Source organism: Haplochromis burtoni, unplaced genomic scaffold, assembly GCF_018398535.1.
Source record: "Haplochromis burtoni strain Fernald_Lab_line unplaced genomic scaffold, NCSU_Asbu1 Contig_23, whole genome shotgun sequence".
Taxonomy (NCBI): domain Eukaryota; kingdom Metazoa; phylum Chordata; class Actinopteri; order Cichliformes; family Cichlidae; genus Haplochromis; species Haplochromis burtoni.
The window spans coordinates 1,651,386-1,671,657 of NW_024582384.1; the positions used below are offsets into that span (position 1 = coordinate 1,651,386).

A 20,272-nucleotide genomic window follows, 5' to 3' on the forward strand; every position below is an offset into this window, starting at 1 on the left:
GAACCTTGCATATTGTCCTGGAGTTTCTATTTCTTCATCACTTTTTCACCCCCCTGCCTCCCCACGAACGTACACACACCCAGCTGCCTCCCTTCATCTATTAGGCCATCTTCCTTGTTTATATCTTAAATAAAGGAGGATGTATAACGACTCCCTCCCTCCAACTCACACCCAATTTCCTCTCTCCCCAGGTGTTAGTCTTTGCTGTAGTGTTCATTAAAACACATTCAGCAGCAGTAAGGACTCTGCAGGGAGGCTGCACTCTAATATCCAGCACAGTCACACGGTGAGCTCAAGACAACCGGGGGCCGGCTGGAGCAAAAGGCTGGACTCTCTCTTTAGTGAAAGAGGGCTTAAGATGCAGTGACATGTCTGCCTCAGTACGACAGTGTCAGCCAGCCTGCATCATTCATGCTGCATCATGCATCATGAATATTACAATGCTGGCATGCAGGCTCTTAAATTACCACCTGCCAAGTGCCAAATGCCAGTAAAATATGTCTTGTGTGTACGAATTAATAAGGGTCACCCATCACAGTGGTCACTGACTTTTGAGGGTGCATCTATTCATGGGTGATAACATTCAGCATATGTTATTTATAGTGCAATAACTTTTCATCAGAATCATGTAGAGACGACCAAACAAAGAAAACAAAACAAAAAAGAAAGTAAATGGTCTGTATTTGTATAGCGCTTTACTAGTCCCTAAGGACCCCAAAGCTCTTTACACAACCAGTCACCCACCTATTCACACACACTGGTGATGGCAAGCTACATTGTAGCCACAGCCACCCTGGGGCGCACTGACAGAGGCGAGGCTGCTGAACACTGGCACCACCGGGCCCTCTGACCACCACCAGTAGGCAACGGGTGAAGTGTCTTGCCCAAGGACACAACGACCGAGACTGTCCAAGCCGGGGCTCGAACTGGCAAGCTCGGCAAGGCGAACTCCCAACTCTTGAGCCACGATCGCCCAAGCAAAAACGTCGATGTGGGGCTTTCTCATTTCTGTCTCTATACTAAACACAGAGATTAGTTTAACTGTAACTAAAGCGCATAAAGAATGAATGACAGTTTCTGGCTGCATGAGAGGTTTTCTAATTGTTTTTGATGCAGAATCAAAAAATCTAAGATTCTACTCAGCAGCTTCAAATACAAATGCTATTAATGATTTTTAATGATGTCACATATTTTAAGCTTTTTTTAATGTTATCATTTTGATTCATTGTCTAAAGGGGTTGATCAGTCAGCACGGTTGGTTGATGGTTCTCATCTCAGTGTGTCTGGCTTTACTGTTCGGTCACACGTCCCATGGCGCTGCACTAAAAAACACAAGGTTTTCCTTTTCATCAGTGCCGTCACCCACTGGCCCAACTGGTCACGGCAGGTGTCTGCCTCTCTATGAGTCTGGAGGTTTCTTTCTGTTAAAAGGGAGTTTTTCCTTTCCGCCGTCGCCAAGTCCTTGGTTGATTGTTGAGGTTTCTTCTCTATTATTATATAAAAGGCCTTAAGGCAACTCCTCTTGTGATTTGGTGTTGTAGAAATTGAACTGAACTGAATTCAATTAAGCAGTGTAAGGGGTGGCAGTGGAGTGACAACTTCATCAGCCAGGACACTGCAGTTCCTGTTGGGAGCTTTGCATTTTAAAACTTTGGTTCACTTCTGATTCTGCTTTTGTTTTCTCTTGTTCGGGTGCTTTGTGAGGTTTAGGAAAAGACTGTTGCTTGAGTTAAGACATTTCTGTCCACAACATTAACCCTACATGACTGAAAGGAAGCTCACGTATACCAGTGCATTTAAATCTGATGTCAGATGTGTTAGGAGATAGATTTATCTCGGTGTTGCCATTGTAAGGTTTCAAGGTGTGTCATGATACCAGTGCCTATGAAAACATCTGCAAGACGCTGGCAGATTTGACAAAGTGGCAGTATTTGATGCCTGGTGAATGACTGATGTATTTAGGGCAGAGGCAGGCAAAACATGAAGGTGTCAAAAATGCCAGAAATGATCATGAATATAGCAAGAAAAACCAAAACCAATTATTATTTTATCTTCTTTTCCCTTCACCACACAATTTTCTTCATTTGTTAACAAAAAAAGGGCCAAAGTTTAATTTAAATGAAATTTTGAAAAGACGAAAAAGAAGAATAAAAACCAGCACACCAGCATCAGCAAATTTAATTTGTTTCCTCACTTGCTCTTTACTCCATATCCTTCCCCTGGATATCTACATCCCACTTATAGAGGCTCCATGGGGACCCTGCTCCTGTTTTGGAGCTATGGATGTAGTCTAGGGTCTGCTATATTCATGGCTTTACTAACACTTTTTTTTTCTAATACGCAAAATCAAAAACCCGAAACGATTACAGGGGGTTGCCAGGGTAACAACTAAGAGCCTGTACAGTTTATAGATGTACAGTATAATGAGTATTGCTTACATGCCCATTAAAGCAAACTGCATGTTAAAGAGGGGAATTGAACATTGGCAGCATAAATGATTTTCTTACAGACCACAAATTTTAAGAAACCAGACAATCTCCTCCTGGAACCAACTCTTAAAGCAAGTTATATATTCAGTGTTTAACTGAGTAAGAAAGTCATTTACAAATTGTGACCACATAAAGTATCACAGGAAACAGCAAAGGAAATAAAAAGCAGCATATTAATTACCTCTGCGGAGTGAAAGGCCAGCTAAAATGGTAAACATTGGAACCTGAATTGTTCCAATGTATATCTCTGTCACTCCTGGCAGCCTCTGCTGTGCTCAGGAGAAAAGTCCTCTGAGGTCCCGACTGGAGAACAGGATGTGCTAAGGCTCCCTTATTTAGATGTTTGATGCTGTGCATATAGTACATACTTCAGAGAGCAGGTACCTCAAAGTGGAGCTGGAGTTAGACTGCTGTACTTTACATGGCCAAACCTGACCAACTGCAGGGCTGCTCTCAGGTCCGAGCACCAGCTAGGGATGCATGCAATAGCCATTTACTGTATGCTGTGTTAATAATTTACATGCAGGCCTATTCCCAAGCAATCTCTCCCTGTCTAACTATCCCACTGTCTAGTGCATAATCACTTGTTTTTTTTTTTTTTTAAATTTAGAGCAAACTGTGCTAAAATAATGAATCACCCCACAAACGCACCAGGGAGGTCACACGTCCCAAAACACTCCACTGTAGAAACACACACAAACACACAGTGTACAAATTCACACAGGGTGTGGATTGCAAAGACAACCAAGGTCATTCCTTTGAATAATTTAAAGTGTCTTTTTGCCGGACTGTTCACTTCAGTTTTTTCCCAGTGCCAAAAACATGCAGTGACCCCTCAACAGTGAACATATTTAGAAAGTGGTGTGTGTGTGTGTGTGTGTGTGTGTATGGTAGCCCATAAACACATAGTTCCCGAGGCCTTCCCCTTGTTCGAGTAGATGTTCTTTTTAAAAACCTTTCTACAAAAAAAACCCAAGAACAAAGCAAAAAGTTCAAACTAAAAAAATGGAAGGCAGGGAAGGAAGGATTGATTCCGAAAATATATCTAAAGCATCTGTGTTTTTTCTGCTGTCAACAGTTTACATTAGATAATGACCGATAAAGTGCTTGGGAGGAATGATTTGTTTAAAAAGATATCATCAGCTCTGCTATTAATGTGAAAGAGTGGGAGGGACTGAGAGAAAACATGTGAAAGAACTGCTGTGGTTGTGAAAAGAGGCAAACTGTAATTCCTGCTCACCATCCAATAGCAGGGGTGGTCAGTTATAGATTACCTGTTTAGTCTGGAGCGAAAGTGGGAGTACACGTGAGTGGATGGATGGATAGCTGAGCGGGAGGAAAAAAAAAGATAAGGTGTGGTAGAGAGGAGAGGGAACGTTTGAAGAAGCTCGTGCTGCTACGGAAGGTTGCACTCGAGGAAAATCGATCCTCTCCCTTCAGAGAAAGAAATTTATGAAGCTGGAACATAAACGGAGTCATGTCCAATTAGCTGCTCTGAATTTACAAGCCGAGGCAGGGGAGGAAGTGGGAGGGGACGTGGTGATAAAGACTTCAGCAGAAGCCAATAAGGCGTGCTGTTGATCAATGATCTACGCTTCATGGAACTCCCACTTCATACTCGGTTGCTTCCTCGTATGCTTGGGATGCACTGTGCCGTAGGACTTTCCTGCAGCTGTCATCGTCTAGCCAGGGGAAGGACGTATACGACGTGTATGCAAATACGGTTTTCCACAAAGTCATTGGTATTTAGAGATAAACACAGCTGAGTACAATCAAGAAAACAACCAACAGGAAGTAACACTGGAGACAAGATACAAGGGACAGAAGGCTTGAAAATGTAACAGGAAATGAATACCTGAACCACTGAATAACTTAAAGGAAACAAACTGTAACACAGAAAAAAAGTGAAAATACTGCCCTTATCTGCCCGTGTGAATGCAAACAGTTTAGAAAAAGCACACTTTTATGCATGTGATCATGATAAGAACTGTTTAGAGAACTAAAAAAAATGTGTGATGTGCTACGAATTTACATTTGATAAGGTTCTTGCATAGAAAGTTGAATTAGCCAGTTAAATTTTGAAGGTACATCTATTACCTCTGCCTATAAATTAACATTTCAATGATTTCATTGTTTTTCTTTAATTTCTAAGTTAGACTGAAGATGCCCTTCACTCTTCCGTTTTTATACTCAATCCAATCGGTCTTCCAAACTATTTGTGATCTAACAAAAAAATATATATTCAGAACATGTTTTGAACTCTGATTCAAGGGGCACAGAAAAAACAATTTGTAGACTCAAACCCATCAAATATGCATCATTCTGCACAGAGAAGGTCAAACATTTAGACACAATTGACAAAATATAAATTACAAAAAGTTTCTGGACCAAACTACGAGCTCAAAACCACAGAAACTAAATCGAATCTGTACAAAATCTGGCATTGTAGACAAACTGCTGGACTATTGCATTCGTTATGATTATAGTGCACTTCTCTGCCTCTTTTATCAGCCCTGTCACAGAAATTGTGTTTATGTAATATCAGGATTACACTTTTTAATCAACATAATGAGGAAATCTGGCGAGCTGCAAACTAAATCTATCAGTTCACTGAAAATGTGTTTCATTTGTTGGATGCCAAAATATCCAACACTGCAATACAAACACAGTTTGAACAGTAGCATAAGTGTACCACGTAGTATAATTACACTGTTTTATGGGCACAGCACATAAAACACTTGCTTGAGGTTACTGAAATGTGCTTTTCTTTCTACAATTTAGCTAAAACCACAATCATAATACAAATGTAATTTATTATAATACTTAATACAGCCACACAGTATGTATATCCATCTACCTCATTCCTGTGTAAACAGATTCGTAAAGCAGTCAGTTTTGTCATTATCTTAATATGATTCAGGTCTCTCTGGATGTTAAGGCTTTCTGTCTCTGGCAAACAGGCCCTGACACACAATGCCTATTAGCCTCTCTCTCTACTATTACTACAGCAGGTTGTTTAGCCAGTTGTGAGTTTTCCGGTTTCCAGAGAGGGAATAGTTGCAAGTGTCGAGTGGGCCTTCTCTGTGACGGTTGATCGAACAGAGAGTGGAGAAGGAGGGAGTCCTCCTGCTGGGTCAGAGCCGCATCAATGCGGTCTGTCATCACAGGTTAGAGCACGTCAATGCAGACCCTCCCTCTACTCCTCCTCCAACTCTCACCGCTGTAGTCGGAGAGGCAGGCAGACTGTCAGGGCTTTGACACAACTGCCCCACTCCCTGCTGTACTGACTGCTCAGCCCCCCGCATGGTCTAAATCCCCTCTATTTTCTCCTCAACCCACTCCTCTCAAACACATGTCCGCAACCCAATTTAGTCAATGCACTCTTCGGTGAACACTGATGCGACTGGCTAAAAGGGGAACATACGTAAACTGACAGAAGGGGGAAAGAGATGGAGGATAAAATGAGAAAACAGAGATCAAGAGCCAAAGGAAAGGGTGGAGGAGATGGATTTTCTTTTTTTTTTTTTTTTTGGGGGGGGGGGGGGGGGGGGGAGGGGGGTAGCAACAGATACAGTGGGAGAAGAGTGCAAAACGGAAAATAGGAGAGAGGGAGTGATAGCAGTGTCCCTAGAGAGGAATAGAGGAATATGCTTCAACTACAGTAAAGAGACAGATAAAGCCCCATTAACTGCTGCTTCCAGCTGCTTTCTCAGGCTCTGCCACCACATGACTCCCCCTTGATGTTTGTTTATCTTTCGTCTTATTTATTCCCCTAATTGCTGCGTCTCTGCTGTCTAAAACAGGCAGTCTTCATATCATTAAATACATGGCCGACATGACTTCAGCCAGACACGCTGCGGGGAGAATGGACAAAGACAAAGGCAGACAGGGCTGGACACAGATGCACATAGAGAGATATAATAATTATATGCCCTATAATAACCACCAATCTGCAATATGTCTGAAAATTGTTTCAGGGTAACCTGAAAATACCATGCTCAAAAAAATTAAAGGCACATCAGATCTCAATGGGAAAAGAAACATGTTGGATATCGACACTGATATGGACTGGGTAATGTGTTAGGAACCAAAGGATGCCACGTCGTTTGATGGAAATGAAAATTAGCAACCCACTGATGCGGCAGGTTAGTCCGTTTTACGAAATGTTATAGTTTTTACAGCCCCCACGTGCTCGTATGCATGTCTGACAACGTCAGGACATGGTCCTAATGAGAAGACTGTTGGTCTTCTCCAGACCCTGCCAATACTCGTATTCCACCAGCTCCACGGTGCTGAGGACAACATCATGAAGTCTGCCTTTGATTGTTTGGTCAGAGACATTCCCTGCTGGTCATTTTGTAGCTCTGGCAGTGCTCATCCTGTTTATCCTTACACAAAAGCGCAGACAGTGGTCTTGCTGATGGGTTAATGACCTTCTACGGTCCTGTCCAGCTCTCCAGAATCTCCTCCATTCTCTGTGCTGGGAGACACAGCTGGCAATGGCACACATGCCATCCCGGAGGTGTTGGACAACATGTGCAACCTCTGTAGGGTCCAGGTATCGCCTCATGGTAGTGTAGGTTAATGGAGTGTATGTAGATGGCTCCCATGATATGACATTAGCTGATATTTAATAACCGCAATTCTACGAAATACGTTTAAATCCAACTAAATAGATTTTCATTTCCTGTTTTCATGGCCAGGATGTAGTTAGGTTGTGTTATTTGGAACTTTGGAGATATATTTATAAAAGGGAAAGTCTGGACAAATAAGTGGACACATATGAATCATAAGCTTAAACTCTGCTGTAATTATTTTATACTGCAGAGCTTAATGTATATAAATTGGATGAGTTTGTCACTAACAATTCAAACTGTAAAGCACCAATTTGCAGGAATCAAAGCACGCTAATTTGGAAAGCTAGTGCATCATGCACTTCAGGTGGTGCAGAAGAAGTCACAGCTAGCCCATGGTTTGTTGGGCAATACATTTTCTGCTCACGGTGTGTTAACATCCTGCAACAGTCAGTGAACTTCACTTAACATAACACCAATTTTGTTTATATCCTGTATTCTCACCAAACACAAGAGAAGTCTAAAAAAAAGTGTGTTTGTTCATGTTCATTAGTAAGCAGTCGTCTACTTTCTGCTTTAGCTGGCACACTGCTGCCTAACTGGTGCATTATGGCCTCATGTAGGTCAGCAGAGTTGTGTAAAATTATTGGCAGAAATATGCATTATGTCACTCGTGTCCATGCATGTGTGAGAGAGAAGAACAAACATGCAAGGGATCACATAAGCATCAAAGAAACCAAGACTACCTTTAAGGCAAAATATCCTTAGATATCATAGCAGCTAATTAAATGTATGGTTTCTTGTATAGACCGGAATTCATTTGCATTCTTTATTTTTCCCCTGTTCCTAGACACTCTTATTACCCTGCTTTCTCTTGCCCTTCCCACTCTCCTCCTCCGCTCACCTTCTCTAATTTCGTCTCCCCTGTCTCTCCCACTCCAAGCAAATAGACTGTTGTGATGGATCCAGCTGTCCCATCTTAACTTCCTTCAGCTCAGAGCTGATTCTCCCACTTTGATGATTTTGCAGCGAAGGCAGACATCTTGCACATTAACATATGATTGTGCCCATGTATTATTTGTGTGCGGGGGGACTGGAGACAGGGATCGGGAAAAATCCCAGTGCAAGCTGTCATCCGAAAGAGAGACAGAGAGAGCTACAGGAACACTGCACTTGAAAAGTCAAGAGTGTCAACATCATTCATGCGGAAAGAGTGCAAGGCTAGATGTACTCCGAGTCTTCCTGGGTTGTCCTGTGTGGAAGGAGTCAGAAAAGGAGGTCAAGGAGATGAAGCGTCCGAGAAAAAGTTTCAGCCTGTGAGACTCTGAGGCTTCCTGAACGCGAGTTAATTAACAGAGGATTTTGTTAAGATGAGAAAGCAAGTGATATTTCACAACTCGAAACACAGACCCACACAAACACACACGCAGGTTTTTGTGCTCTCCAGCTAAGTGACAGAAAGAAGGCCATTTCTGATGGTATGAGGCCCGTGAGCCTGAAAATGCACAGCAGCATACCTAGAAACCGCTCACTCTTCCTCAGCATTGTGTTTAATCTCCAGCTTCTAGGTTTTGGACTCAGCCCGCTTACATTTGCAAGATGAGACAGATGAGATTTATCACTGAAGATACAGGAGATGAGAAGTAGTGATATGTTCGGCGCTGTCAGTCACTCAGTGCCGGCATTAGTCACCGCGCCTCAGCTTCTCTGATCTGTTGTCTGTCATCGACGCTCGCAGACAAATGCATCACACGAAGCAGAAACACACACACAAACGCGCACGCACACACTCGTCTCATTTGAAACACCTTCGCTCTCGCGCACGCACCGTTCTCTCCATGAAAAAGAGATGTTCAATTTCCGTCTTTGCTAAGTGGACAGCTCGTGTCCTTCAGGAAGCAGGCAGTAAACAAGGCCTTGTTGGTGGATGGATTCTCTGTGGCACATCCTGTCAACTCCTCCAGTGATCGGAGAGAAACTGAGGTAATCTGCGCGACTCTGTGTAAGACTCATGGTGCAGATCAACTGTCTCGATTTCTTTCCGTTTTAAGTTTTAGTCATCATAATTCATATTTTTGAAAGTCCCCCCCCCCCCCCCCAAAAAAAAAAAGGATGCAAAAGGAAGATTGAAGTAGTCATCTCGTCAGAATACAGAGGCCATTCTTTGAATATTTGATGCAGACGGATAGGTGTTCACTCCAGTGGAACAAACTAGATTGGAGTCCAGTCGCTCATCTGGAAAAGGCTGTAATTTAAAGTCGTAGCTGCCGAGTGTCCTTAAGATCCTCATTTCCTTTTTTTGGCAGAACTTCAGCCTCTGGATCAGCCCACCTGGGCCCTGTCCTCTGCTGAGGTCAATTGCCCAAAGGTGCACACACACACACAACCACAGAAGCATCTACGCTCAGATGCTTGAATTTCACCGGCACTAATTGCAAACAATAATTTGCTCAGAAATGACGGTGTCAGAAAGCAAGTGGATAAATAGATTATCAACAGTTGTGGCACCTTCAGTGTACTCTGATTTATTTTCTCTTTAAAGTCCAGACTTAGTTGGGGGGGCTGAGAAGGGAAGAACAACATTAACATGTACTTTGACTCACAAATAAATAAGCTGATAAAATTACACTATGCAGATCTCATAGTACCATATCACTCTCGGACTGCAGGCTTGCTTGTGGTTCTTTAGCTGTGTTTTATGGAACCAGCTCCCAGTTTGACTTCGGCTGTGGCAGATGGCTGCTCTTCCCTGAGTCTGACGTTTCTTCCTGTTAAAGGGAGTTTTTCCTTCCCACTGTCACAAAGTGCTTGCTCATAGGGAGTTGTCTTGTCATTGGGTTTTCCTTTCTAGTATTGTAAACAAATGTTGTTGCAAATAACATTGAATTAAACTGAATTCAGTCATTGTTTTTGATTTTAATTAATTTATGATTAAACTAATCAGCTGATTCCACTGTTACTATAGTTACATATTAATATTGGCAATAATAATTTGTGTAATGATCGCAGCGTAGTAATATCTTTACAATATGTTTTGAAAGATATTAAAAATATGGTAACATACTTTTGATTAAATAATTTCATGAGTGCATTATTTAAATTAAAAGGGGGTACTATATGTTCATTTTACAAACGTCATGGGCTACTAGCAGTCTAATATAGAGGGCCATTACTAACACGAATGATGTCATGAAGTGAAGATCCACACGCTCCAAATAACTTCTAAATAACATTAAAATTGTAAATTATGTCCAAATTCCCAATGAAAATATTAGTAACAATAAAATAAATCGACATAGATGCCATACTAACATTCACCTAGGTCTCACCAGTAGTTTGATATGCACCAGTGATCCATGTCAGACTACTGGCTACAGACTACTGCTGCATATCAGATTACTATCAGTGATGCATCACTCTGTACTGGAATTCGTTTAAATAGCAGTACAGTCCCACTGCTTTTTTCTTTCTTTGTTTGCTCATTTTTTAAAATTGCCTGGCAGCAGTTTTGTGCAGATATCAGGTGTGGTGTACGGGGGTCCTTAATAGACCAAACTGAGGTGATCTGTATTTTATCTAGGTGTGCTCTAACACTATATCACCGGTAATTAATACTGAAATACCTTCAGGCATTATGTTCCATACAGGGCTCCCTTGTTTCAAGACAATACAGTAAAAAATGTTATGTTTGTTGTTGTGATTTGTGTGTTTGCTACCTGAAGACCCTTGTAAAGTTCAGTAAAAGTTCTGATGACTGAGGGCTGCTAAACGCTACCAGTTTCTATTTCATTTCATGTTATTATTATGGTAAAGGACCTTTACCCTGTTCCAACATACACAGTTATACTGAGAGTAATCACAAAATTTTTAAAAAGGGATTAGTTAGTTAGTCCAGCTATTACACTGATGTGCTGGCAGATTATCCCATTGTTACCAACATATTAAAAATACTACTACGATCACTGTTCATTGATATGTTTAAATGTGAAAAAAAAATCATGAGTCAAATAAATAAAATGTAAAAATAAATCATATGAGTATTTATTACTCATATCTCATGTGTTCTACTGTCAGTTACTTCTCTATTTCATATACTATTATACTACTGGCTATTATAATCATATTAATGCTCAGATGTCCTATAAAGTGGTAGTACTAAATATTGTACAATGTGTGACAAAGGGCTAATAAAATTTCCAGGAGTACAGATCGACCTTTTTAAGTTGCCCCACAAGCCAAATATATTTAGTTTAATATTATATGTGATTAAAAGAAAAACCTCACCTATGACTTCTTGCACCCAAAAAATTTGAAATAATGTTCTGAGAAGATTATCAAAATAGCTGCTGATTTATTTTCTATCACCTGACAAACTGATGAATTAAGTGTTTTTGACTCAGTTGGGACTTTTGTTACCCGGCAAGGTTTTTTTTTAAGCAGTTTAATTCATTGCTGTCACTTTAGACTGTCAGTGTGGGTACAGCTGCCAGTAAAATACAAAAAAACAGAATCAGATGGACTGGCAACTGTACAAACTTTACCAGCAAACATCAAAATAGAAATGGGCGCTGAAGTTCTGCCAGTACTTTCTGAGAAAGCACTGAATACATTTGAGAGCAAAAACAGAGTTAAGTAATAAACCTATCACAGTGACAAGTCTCAAGGGCATCGCGATTTTTTAACTATGATTCTGCTCGTCTCGTTTGCTTGGTACAAGTGCGCCGGCGAGGCCACACTTAGTTTACTGTTTGTGACGTGCTGTAATTTAGAGCAGCGGTCTCCAACCTTTTTTGCGCCACGGACCGGTTTATGCCCGGCAATATTTTCCTGGACCGGCCTTTAAGGTGTCGCAGATAAATACTACAAAATAAAACCAGTACCGGTACCGAAAAAAAGAAGATTTATTCATAACACACGTGAAAAGACCCAGGAAAACCGAGTTAACGATAAAAACGATAACAAAATAACGCTGAAAACCGATAAAAACCCTGAAAACTATACATTTCACACCTGAGCCTCAACTCTCGCGGCCCGGTACCAAACCACTCACGGACCGGTACCGGTTCGAGGCCCGGGGGTTGGGGACCGCTGATTTAGAGTATTCGCTAAAGAATTAAACACAAGAACAAGAAGTGTGCGGCATGTCTGTGCACAGGGAACTCAGCAGTCCACAGCTGCACTTTGGTGAACATGGAAAATACAGAGTATGATTAACACTGTAACTGTAACCTGGGTGTGATTACAGCTTATTCCCGCAGCTTTATACACAGTCAGCTCTCACACATCGCATGAACAATTTGTCTTACGGGCGTCCGTTCTATTTCTGTTTAAGGTGTAAGTGTAACCTCCACGCCTCCCAGTGCCTGCCAGATGAGGATGGCGGGAACCTCCAGTGCCAGTGTGAACACAACACCACAGGCCAGGACTGCCAGCGCTGCAAGAAGGGCTTCAAAGCCAAGTCCTGGAAAGCAGGTTCCTACCTGCCGGCACCCAACGGAACCCCCAACACGTGTAAGTTAGAAATAACATCACTGACTCTTTTTAATAACACCTATCAGCCTTCTTTATTATAATAGAGCTGCACAACTGTAAGACTACTTTTTGCGGAAGCAATCTGAACCGTGGCCTCCATCGTTGCCGACTTATGAAAGAGGTTTTCTATCACTCTGACGTCCTGCATGAAAGCAGGCTGGAAAAGAAAGAAAAGGGTGAAGAGGCTGAGTTGTTGTCACCTCTGTGCAGAGAGCACATCAGAGCCGTGTCATGACGTGGGAGTGTGTGGGGAGGAAATCCTCTCAGTAGCTAGCTACAGTAGCTAGATATGATAAAATAATAATCTAGGGCAGCCCCTCCCTAGCCTTTCTCTTTCCAAACAGACACTGAGACACTTAGGAGCACAAGAGATGCACACAGAAACTCGCAACTGCACACCTGTACTTGTGCACTCACACACACACACAAACACACTGCAGAGAATGGCTCTATTGTTAGCCTTTTGTTTTAAATCTGCCTGACATTTCCGACCCAGTTCTAATGGTACCGACGCAACTCCCGAGCCCACCGCCCATTTTTTCTTTTTTTTTTAAACTGAATCCCATTAGTGGAATTTTAAAAATTCAAATGTTTGCAGCTCGCTCCGTCGAAATGCTACACAAAACGGCCACGGCTCACGAAAGAGCCTCTACAGATTGCATTATGCATGCTCGGGCTAGGCTAACTGTTAGTACAATCTCGGGGAAAAAAAAATATGCAAGAGAGGCGAAAGTTTTGATGCGAGTGTAGCAAAGTGGTAGTGCTCTCTTAAAACATCCATATGTGATGAGCGCCCGTGAATATGGGGATTAGAGAGAGAGCAGCAAGATAAAATTAGGAAGAATGGAGGAGGCGGGTTCAGTAATTACTTCAGTACTGAGAGGTAGTCCAAAACAAGCCTTTATTTTTGCAGAGCAGCTCTTTAGCTCTCTCTGCCACCTGAGTCTGATGAATGAGGCAGAGTCAAGTCTTTAGGCAAACTGAATGCATAAATAAACAAGCTCTCATCTCATATCCTCTTCCCTTTTCTTATTCTCTTTCAGGTACAATTGCTGGTTCCCCCTCTGGTTCTAGTAAGTAATAATGCAAAGCGAAGCAGAAGAAGTGCTATTCCACTCTGCTTCTCTCCCTGTCTCGTCTCTGTCCCCTTTTTGTTGCATTATTTTAACCCCACACCTCGCCATCTGGATCTCCTAAACCCCACCCTGCTCTCTCTCTTTGTGATGTTCAGCTGGCTCTCGACTCAGTCATTCCTCTTCCCCCCCTCTGCATCTCCTCTCCTCACTTGCTCCAGCTCGGGCCCCGCGTGCTTCATTATTAATAGGCCTCTCTGTCGCCCATGTCCTTTCATCCCAACACATCACACTAACCTGCACAGGAGGATTTCTTCCACAGTTCTGCTGTTTTTTTTATTTAGACTAAAGACAGTTCTGTTGATGGATTGAAGAAAAGGGGCGATGAGAGAGGGCTGAGTGAGAGAACGGCGGGTGGATGGAGCAGAAAAGGGAGCTGAGCGAGGGAGAGAGAGAACGAAAAGGGAGAGAAGGATGTGGGCATATGTTAGTGTGTTGTAATGCAGTGTGATTCCGGGTGAGGAGCGTGGGGAGGCAGGAATAAAAGGGAATTTGATTAGGGATTCTCTCTGTGGAGAGACTCGCAGCCTCCGAGCTGTTAGACAGAAACGATTGGCAAAGTGGCAACATCAACCCTGACAGCACTGGGCTTTTCTCCACATGGCCCAACAGTAAAGGCTGATGCATGGATAGACTGAGCAATTGGACTGCACTGCAGAAGCCTTCTTTTTTAAATGGTCTCCTCTGACAGTTAGACACAACTGTCTGGTTATTTAGAGAATGAAAAGAAAAACATTGGTGTTATTTATCAAAGAAAATAATGATTCTAGCTAATGGGATGATTACGGGTTCGGTTTTCCAGTTTCAGCCTACCCACACATTTAGCTTCTGTTTATTAATGGAGATCTGTACTTGTTGTTGCCAAATAGCCACAACAGGAACTTCATCTAGGACGTTTACCGCTCCCAAAGCTGATGACGGGACAGAGGTGAAAGCTGGAGTTGAAACTAAGGGTGAAACTGAAGGTGAGGGCGGGCCCGAGGGCGACGTGGAAACAACCACAACCATCTCTGAAGCTGAACGGTCTCCCGCTGTTACCCACAAACCACTTCAGGAAGGTGCGACAAAGTAGATTAGGAATAGGTAGATTGAAAGTTGATGCTTTATATTTTTTCAGTATGTCCTCAATATGATGCAAAAGCAGTTCTGATGAGCAACGTGCCTCTGTGGTGTTAATGCTCGGCCTGTCTCTAATGGTAATGTTAAAAGCTGGTTGTCTTATCTTGAGAGCAAGGTCATCAAGGTCATTCAGAGTTTATTCATTCAGATTGAATGATTTTTGAGCAGTCCGGGATAGATGTGAACATTTCGGTCAGCCGCCTCGATATACTGTACGGTAAAGTGGCCTGTAAAGCGCAGCTTGCTTTCATACTAAATTAAATCCTGCTATTTTGGTAAGCAGCAGACCTCTCATGTTGTACCAGGAAAGCACTTAGAAAGTGGGAGGAGCCGTGCTAGTTTTTTTTGGTCTTAAGGAAATCCATTAAGAGCATGTTTTGAACAGCGCAGCAGTTTTGTTGTTTGGCTGACGACAGGAACTCAAAGAACCCACTCATTTGCTTTGATTTAGGTGAGCCTGACAGGAGCTTTAACATTACATAAACAGGACTACAACCCTCAGAGAGCCTTTTAAAGTCCTGTTTGAAGGACACAAACTTTACAGAATATCTCACGTAGACTTTTAAATTTAGTCATAATGCTACAATAAAGCAATACAATGCATTCCCAATGGGGCCTCAACCTACAGCTTCTTTTATTATCATTTACTTCATTCTTTTTCTTTCATTGATCAGACAAAACGCAAAATACTGAATTAACAATTGGAGAAATGTTTTGCAATGAAAAAAAAAACACTGGACTGAGGGATTGAACCAGTGTTATCAGTGTGTTGTGTTACAGACTTTGTTTGTAGCAGCCTGTTGCAAGAACATAAAATGTGATGTAATACACGGTGGAGGCTGTGTCATGGTTTGGGGCTGCGGTAAAGTCAGAGGTGTTGAAGATCTTGCCAATAATGTTGGAATTATGAATGCAAAAAAATACTTTCAGCTTGTGATTCACCATGCAAAACAATCCTGAAAAAGTTCCGAATATCAAGAACTGAGGAGTGGCTCAAGTTTTAATACATAAAAGTTGTTTCTGCTTGACTTCTATCTGTACATACCAGATATAAATGTACAATATGCAGCAATATTAAAAAATATACAACACTGCTCTGTTACACTTCTGGTAGACCAACGTGAAAGATCATCCTATTGTAGAATTGTATTCTTGCCTATTTTTAATCTCAGCTTTAGAGAAATGTATTTGGCTTGAATCTGACCCCGATGTGAGCAAACCTCTGTTATCTGTGTGTGTGTGCGTGTGTGTAAGTGCATGTGAATGTGTGTTTGTGAGCAGGTGTGTTTAGATTTATGGCGAGCATATGGTGCAGTTCAGTAAAACCCATAAATCATCTTCATCCCCTCCTTCACCTCCCAGGGATCTCAGGTCTTAGGTTCCATTCTCACAGAGTGTTCGCCACTACTGTTTGTACATGCACACACTGATGCACACGCACACGCACGCACGCACACACACACACACACACACAGGTTTTATCATATCATGTAACTGAAGGTCCTGACTTTAATATCTAGATCAAATAACACCATTAGTCTTGAATAATACAGCATAAACTGTTATTTCATTTATCTTATTTAAGTGTGTCTTAAGAACCTTTTTAAAACCTCCAGGTTAGAAGTAACAATACATGCTTTAACTTTTTCCCACTTATAATGCTTGATTTTTTTTATATCCACATACAAAGCCGGTTATATAAACAATATTTTCAATACTATTACTGTTTCCAGGAATATAAAAATGAAAATCCAGGCTTAGTTATTCATTGATTTTGATGTAAAATCAAACAATGATAAGTTGTATTTTTAATGTGTTCTGTGCTTCCCGAGCAGATGTACCTTTTAAAAAACATTACAGCAGCTTATGCTTGGACAGGATGTTATAGTAGTCGCAGCCTTTGTCGTGCCTCTGCCCCAGTTAAGTCAGTGAGCATGCTCAGATAAGGATTAGCGATGCATTGGCAAGAGGCTCTGATCCAATGAGCCCGTTGCCTATTGGTCAGCTGGACAGATGGGTGTTTGGTGAGTGGGGAGGGCTGGTGGGAGAAACCAAAATCCCCAAACCCTGTCGTACATCTACCTATCCAGACGCATGACCCCTCGTGACCCATGACTTCATCGTTTATCCAAAACCAGATACTCTGGGCTGAAAAAGAGCCATACAAGCATAACATGTCACATGCTGAACCGCACATGCAGATGACCATGTGTGCACACACACACTGATGATGCATTACTCTCCTGAATTACTTGCATTTTTTGAAAAGATTGAACTTGGCCTTGGTCTCGGAGAGATTGGATCATGTCTGGAAAATCATGTGACATATTAATAACATCCATGCGCTCTGCCACCGTCAGGTGTTCGGGCAAAATGTTAACCGCCTATGAATCCCAATGTATTCATTAGTGTGACTCTAAATCAATGTTTAACACTCCGGTAATAAATGATGAGAATGCTAAGACTGACAGGTGGCATTAAAAATTATTGTTATACTTTTTTCCCGGGCTACATTAATTGAAGTGACAAATGATCTCATTACATGCAAATGCATAAAAATGCCAGTGCGCGCCAGCAGACACTACATGCTCGCTTCAGCACGCGCGCTGAGGCGAGGTGTGTGCATGGAAGAGTGTGTCATGGGACAGTTAGTGAGTCCATTTGCGCAGACAGACAGGCACATATTAAGGGATTTAAAAATGAATCAGCTTAGACTGCCAATGCATTATGTGTGAGAGTGGTGGCACTGTTGCATGGCTGGAAATGATACAAAGACTTATTTTTTTATTTTTAACCCTTTTTCTGTATATACAGAGTCTATTACATTCCACAGCTCTGTTTCTGGGGTCGGAAAATCACATTTCAGCTCTCTAAACCCCCCATTATTTCAATACAAGTGAAGGTAGGCGCCATAGTGTGAGACTCAGTTAATGTAGTTTAGTTTCGATTGCAGTAGAGTGATATTAGGATTGATAGCTATGAGTGCGATGGTTAAAATGCCTTCCTTTACATCTGATTCAGAGTTTTCAAAACCCTCATACTCAAAATCCACTGCTAGCCCGAGTTTAAAACCTACCAGATTCCTCTTCTCCATTCCTTTCCCGGTTCTGCTTTCAAACCTCTCTGTGGAACTGGACAGCCTACTGTCCTTTCAGAAATAGATTTGTTACATTGTTGTAGAATGTAGAATGAGTTTTATGATGTACTTTTCACCAAACATCTTACAAAGAAGCTTTGATCTTGTTCTCATCATACAGGAAGTTTAAAGTATCTGACTGTTCTGGATCTGTAAGGGGAATAATCCTGCATAATTTCCTGTATTTACATGTATTACATTCTACAAACACACAATAAGCCCAGAGACAGACTGGCGACCTGTCCAGGGGTGTATCCGCCTCTTGCCCCGTGGTAGCTGAGATAGGCTCCAATCCCCACCCACCCCCCACATGACCCTGAACTGGATAAACGGAGAAAATGAATGGATGGATGGATGGCTCAATGGAAACATACACAATATATGTCTTAATTAAATTATTATAAATAAACCAACTGCACAATAAATATATTAACAATGCAATAAAGTGAAGTGTAGAGGAACCGCGCAGCTAGTATTACAACTCAGTTATTCTCTCTCATTAACTGCTTACTGATGATTCACTTAAGTGGAAAATAGCATGACGATCAGCCCGGACATTTCCGCGGTTTCAATGCAGTTTCGTATAATTAGATTATGTGGCAATCTGGTGCACCTCTGTGCAGCTGTGTTACATTTATAGTGATCCAGCAACTGATTTGTAGCTGTTTTGAAGGTGAGAGATAAGCGTTGCCATTATTTGTCATTGTTTTTGTCTAACGACAAAGCTGAGTGTGTGCAAACACATACGGACACATCCATGTAAGTGCAAAGAAAACGGCGTAATACACTTTGACAAACACTGTGTGATTTCATTTTACAACCGCATTAACAATAGTCACACCTTTTAGCAGTCACAGCGTTTTCCAGAAAGGACACAATTTCCAGCACAGAAAGGGTTTGTGGAACAGCTTTTTGAGTTTAGCCTGTCTCAGCAGTGTGAAATCACACTTTCATTGCGGGTTCTCACTTCCGTTCGTGTGTGAACGTGCGCATACTTGTGTGTGAGTGTGTGTGCGCGTATATGTGCTCATTTGAAGGGAAAAAAGAGGGGGGAGCGCTAGGCTTTCTTTGGATAAACAATCTGAGGCAGCATCTCTTATGCTAATGCCATAGCCTGCACATTCCTCATTGCATTTACATTCTCCGTCCTCATGCAACTGATGCAACAGACAGCAGAGCTCCACCAGCAGAAACCCGAGTTACAGAGAGCTCAGCCCCGCTAACACACAATGTGTTACCCACCAGCGCTGCGCCTAAGCCTCTACTGATACCCACGGGAGAATCTGACACACTTCATATTACAACAAAGGTTCACCCTCCATCACCATCCTCTCTGCCAGAGCAGCGCAGAGTTCCCCTGACACCAGAGGAGTTTACGCCTTCAGAAACAATCCCCGAACACTTGCATCTGTCGCATCTAGTCCTGAAGAACTCTGCACATGGCTCAGCGGTTGATCAACATCATCGCCACCACCGACAAAAGATCACAGAGGAGCCCGATGTCCATCTGCTGACACACCATCACACGAGCTGTGTTAAAACTGGGGATAAATGCTCAGAGCTAAGGCACAGTAAGACATAGATAGCAGTAGATACAGAGTAGAATGGAGGCCCACAGAAATGAGAGTAATCTAATTTAGAATGAGATCGTTTTACAGCCAGCGTGATGGGGTTTACAGGGTGTCAAAGTCTTTTAAAATGGGCAATTTTCAGGCCTAACATGCTTTTATACACAAGCTACCATCACTTTTACGCTCACCATTATATCATATGTCTGAAGCCTTGCTCAGTTTAGGTGCTGACAGTGAAATCCACTTAATGTGGGTGAATGAGCGTGTGAGAAGCTACAGAAAGAAACAGAAAGTTGGATTAGTTCGGCCGACATCGTCTTTGCATCATTTAAAGTCACAGAGAGAACTGCAGAGCATCAGAGGATCGGAGACTGAGCCCAAATTTATGTGAACTCACTGCAGCACATTTTTCTTTAAAAAGACTGCCGGAAGCATTGTGCGTAGTGCCGAGATGAAAACGATCCCGTGTCGTTTGGGGTCATTTTCTGCTGGTTTTGGCACAGCGTCAACCTGCCGGTGAGGAAGCAAATGAAGAGCTCCATCACTGTCATGGTTTACTAAGCCCAACTGACTCTTACACATGCCCTTCTTTCAGTCAGCGCGGAGCAAAGGGGGAACACCGAAGGCTCCGGCTGCCAGCGTCTCCTGTCAGATGGTTCGAGCTGAGCTGATTGAGATTAATGCCAAGAATGGTTCGGATCACTCCTACCCCCCCCCC

The 20,272-nt window shown here is 42.2% G+C and overlaps 1 protein-coding gene across 6 annotated transcripts in view; it reads left to right on the forward strand.

The window, feature by feature from the left end:
* Nucleotides 1-20,272, forward strand: part of LOC102288937 (sarcoplasmic reticulum histidine-rich calcium-binding protein) — a gene marked incomplete at its 3' end in the record, with an annotated part of 74,920 nt that overhangs the window by 30,096 nt on the left and 24,552 nt on the right. For all 6 annotated transcript variants that reach the window (XM_042218780.1, XM_042218779.1, XM_042218783.1 and 3 more), the window contains 3 exon segments: nucleotides 12,396-12,574; nucleotides 13,639-13,668; nucleotides 14,598-14,786. In XM_042218780.1, the coding sequence (XP_042074714.1) occupies nucleotides 12,396-12,574; nucleotides 13,639-13,668; nucleotides 14,598-14,786 (398 nt within the window).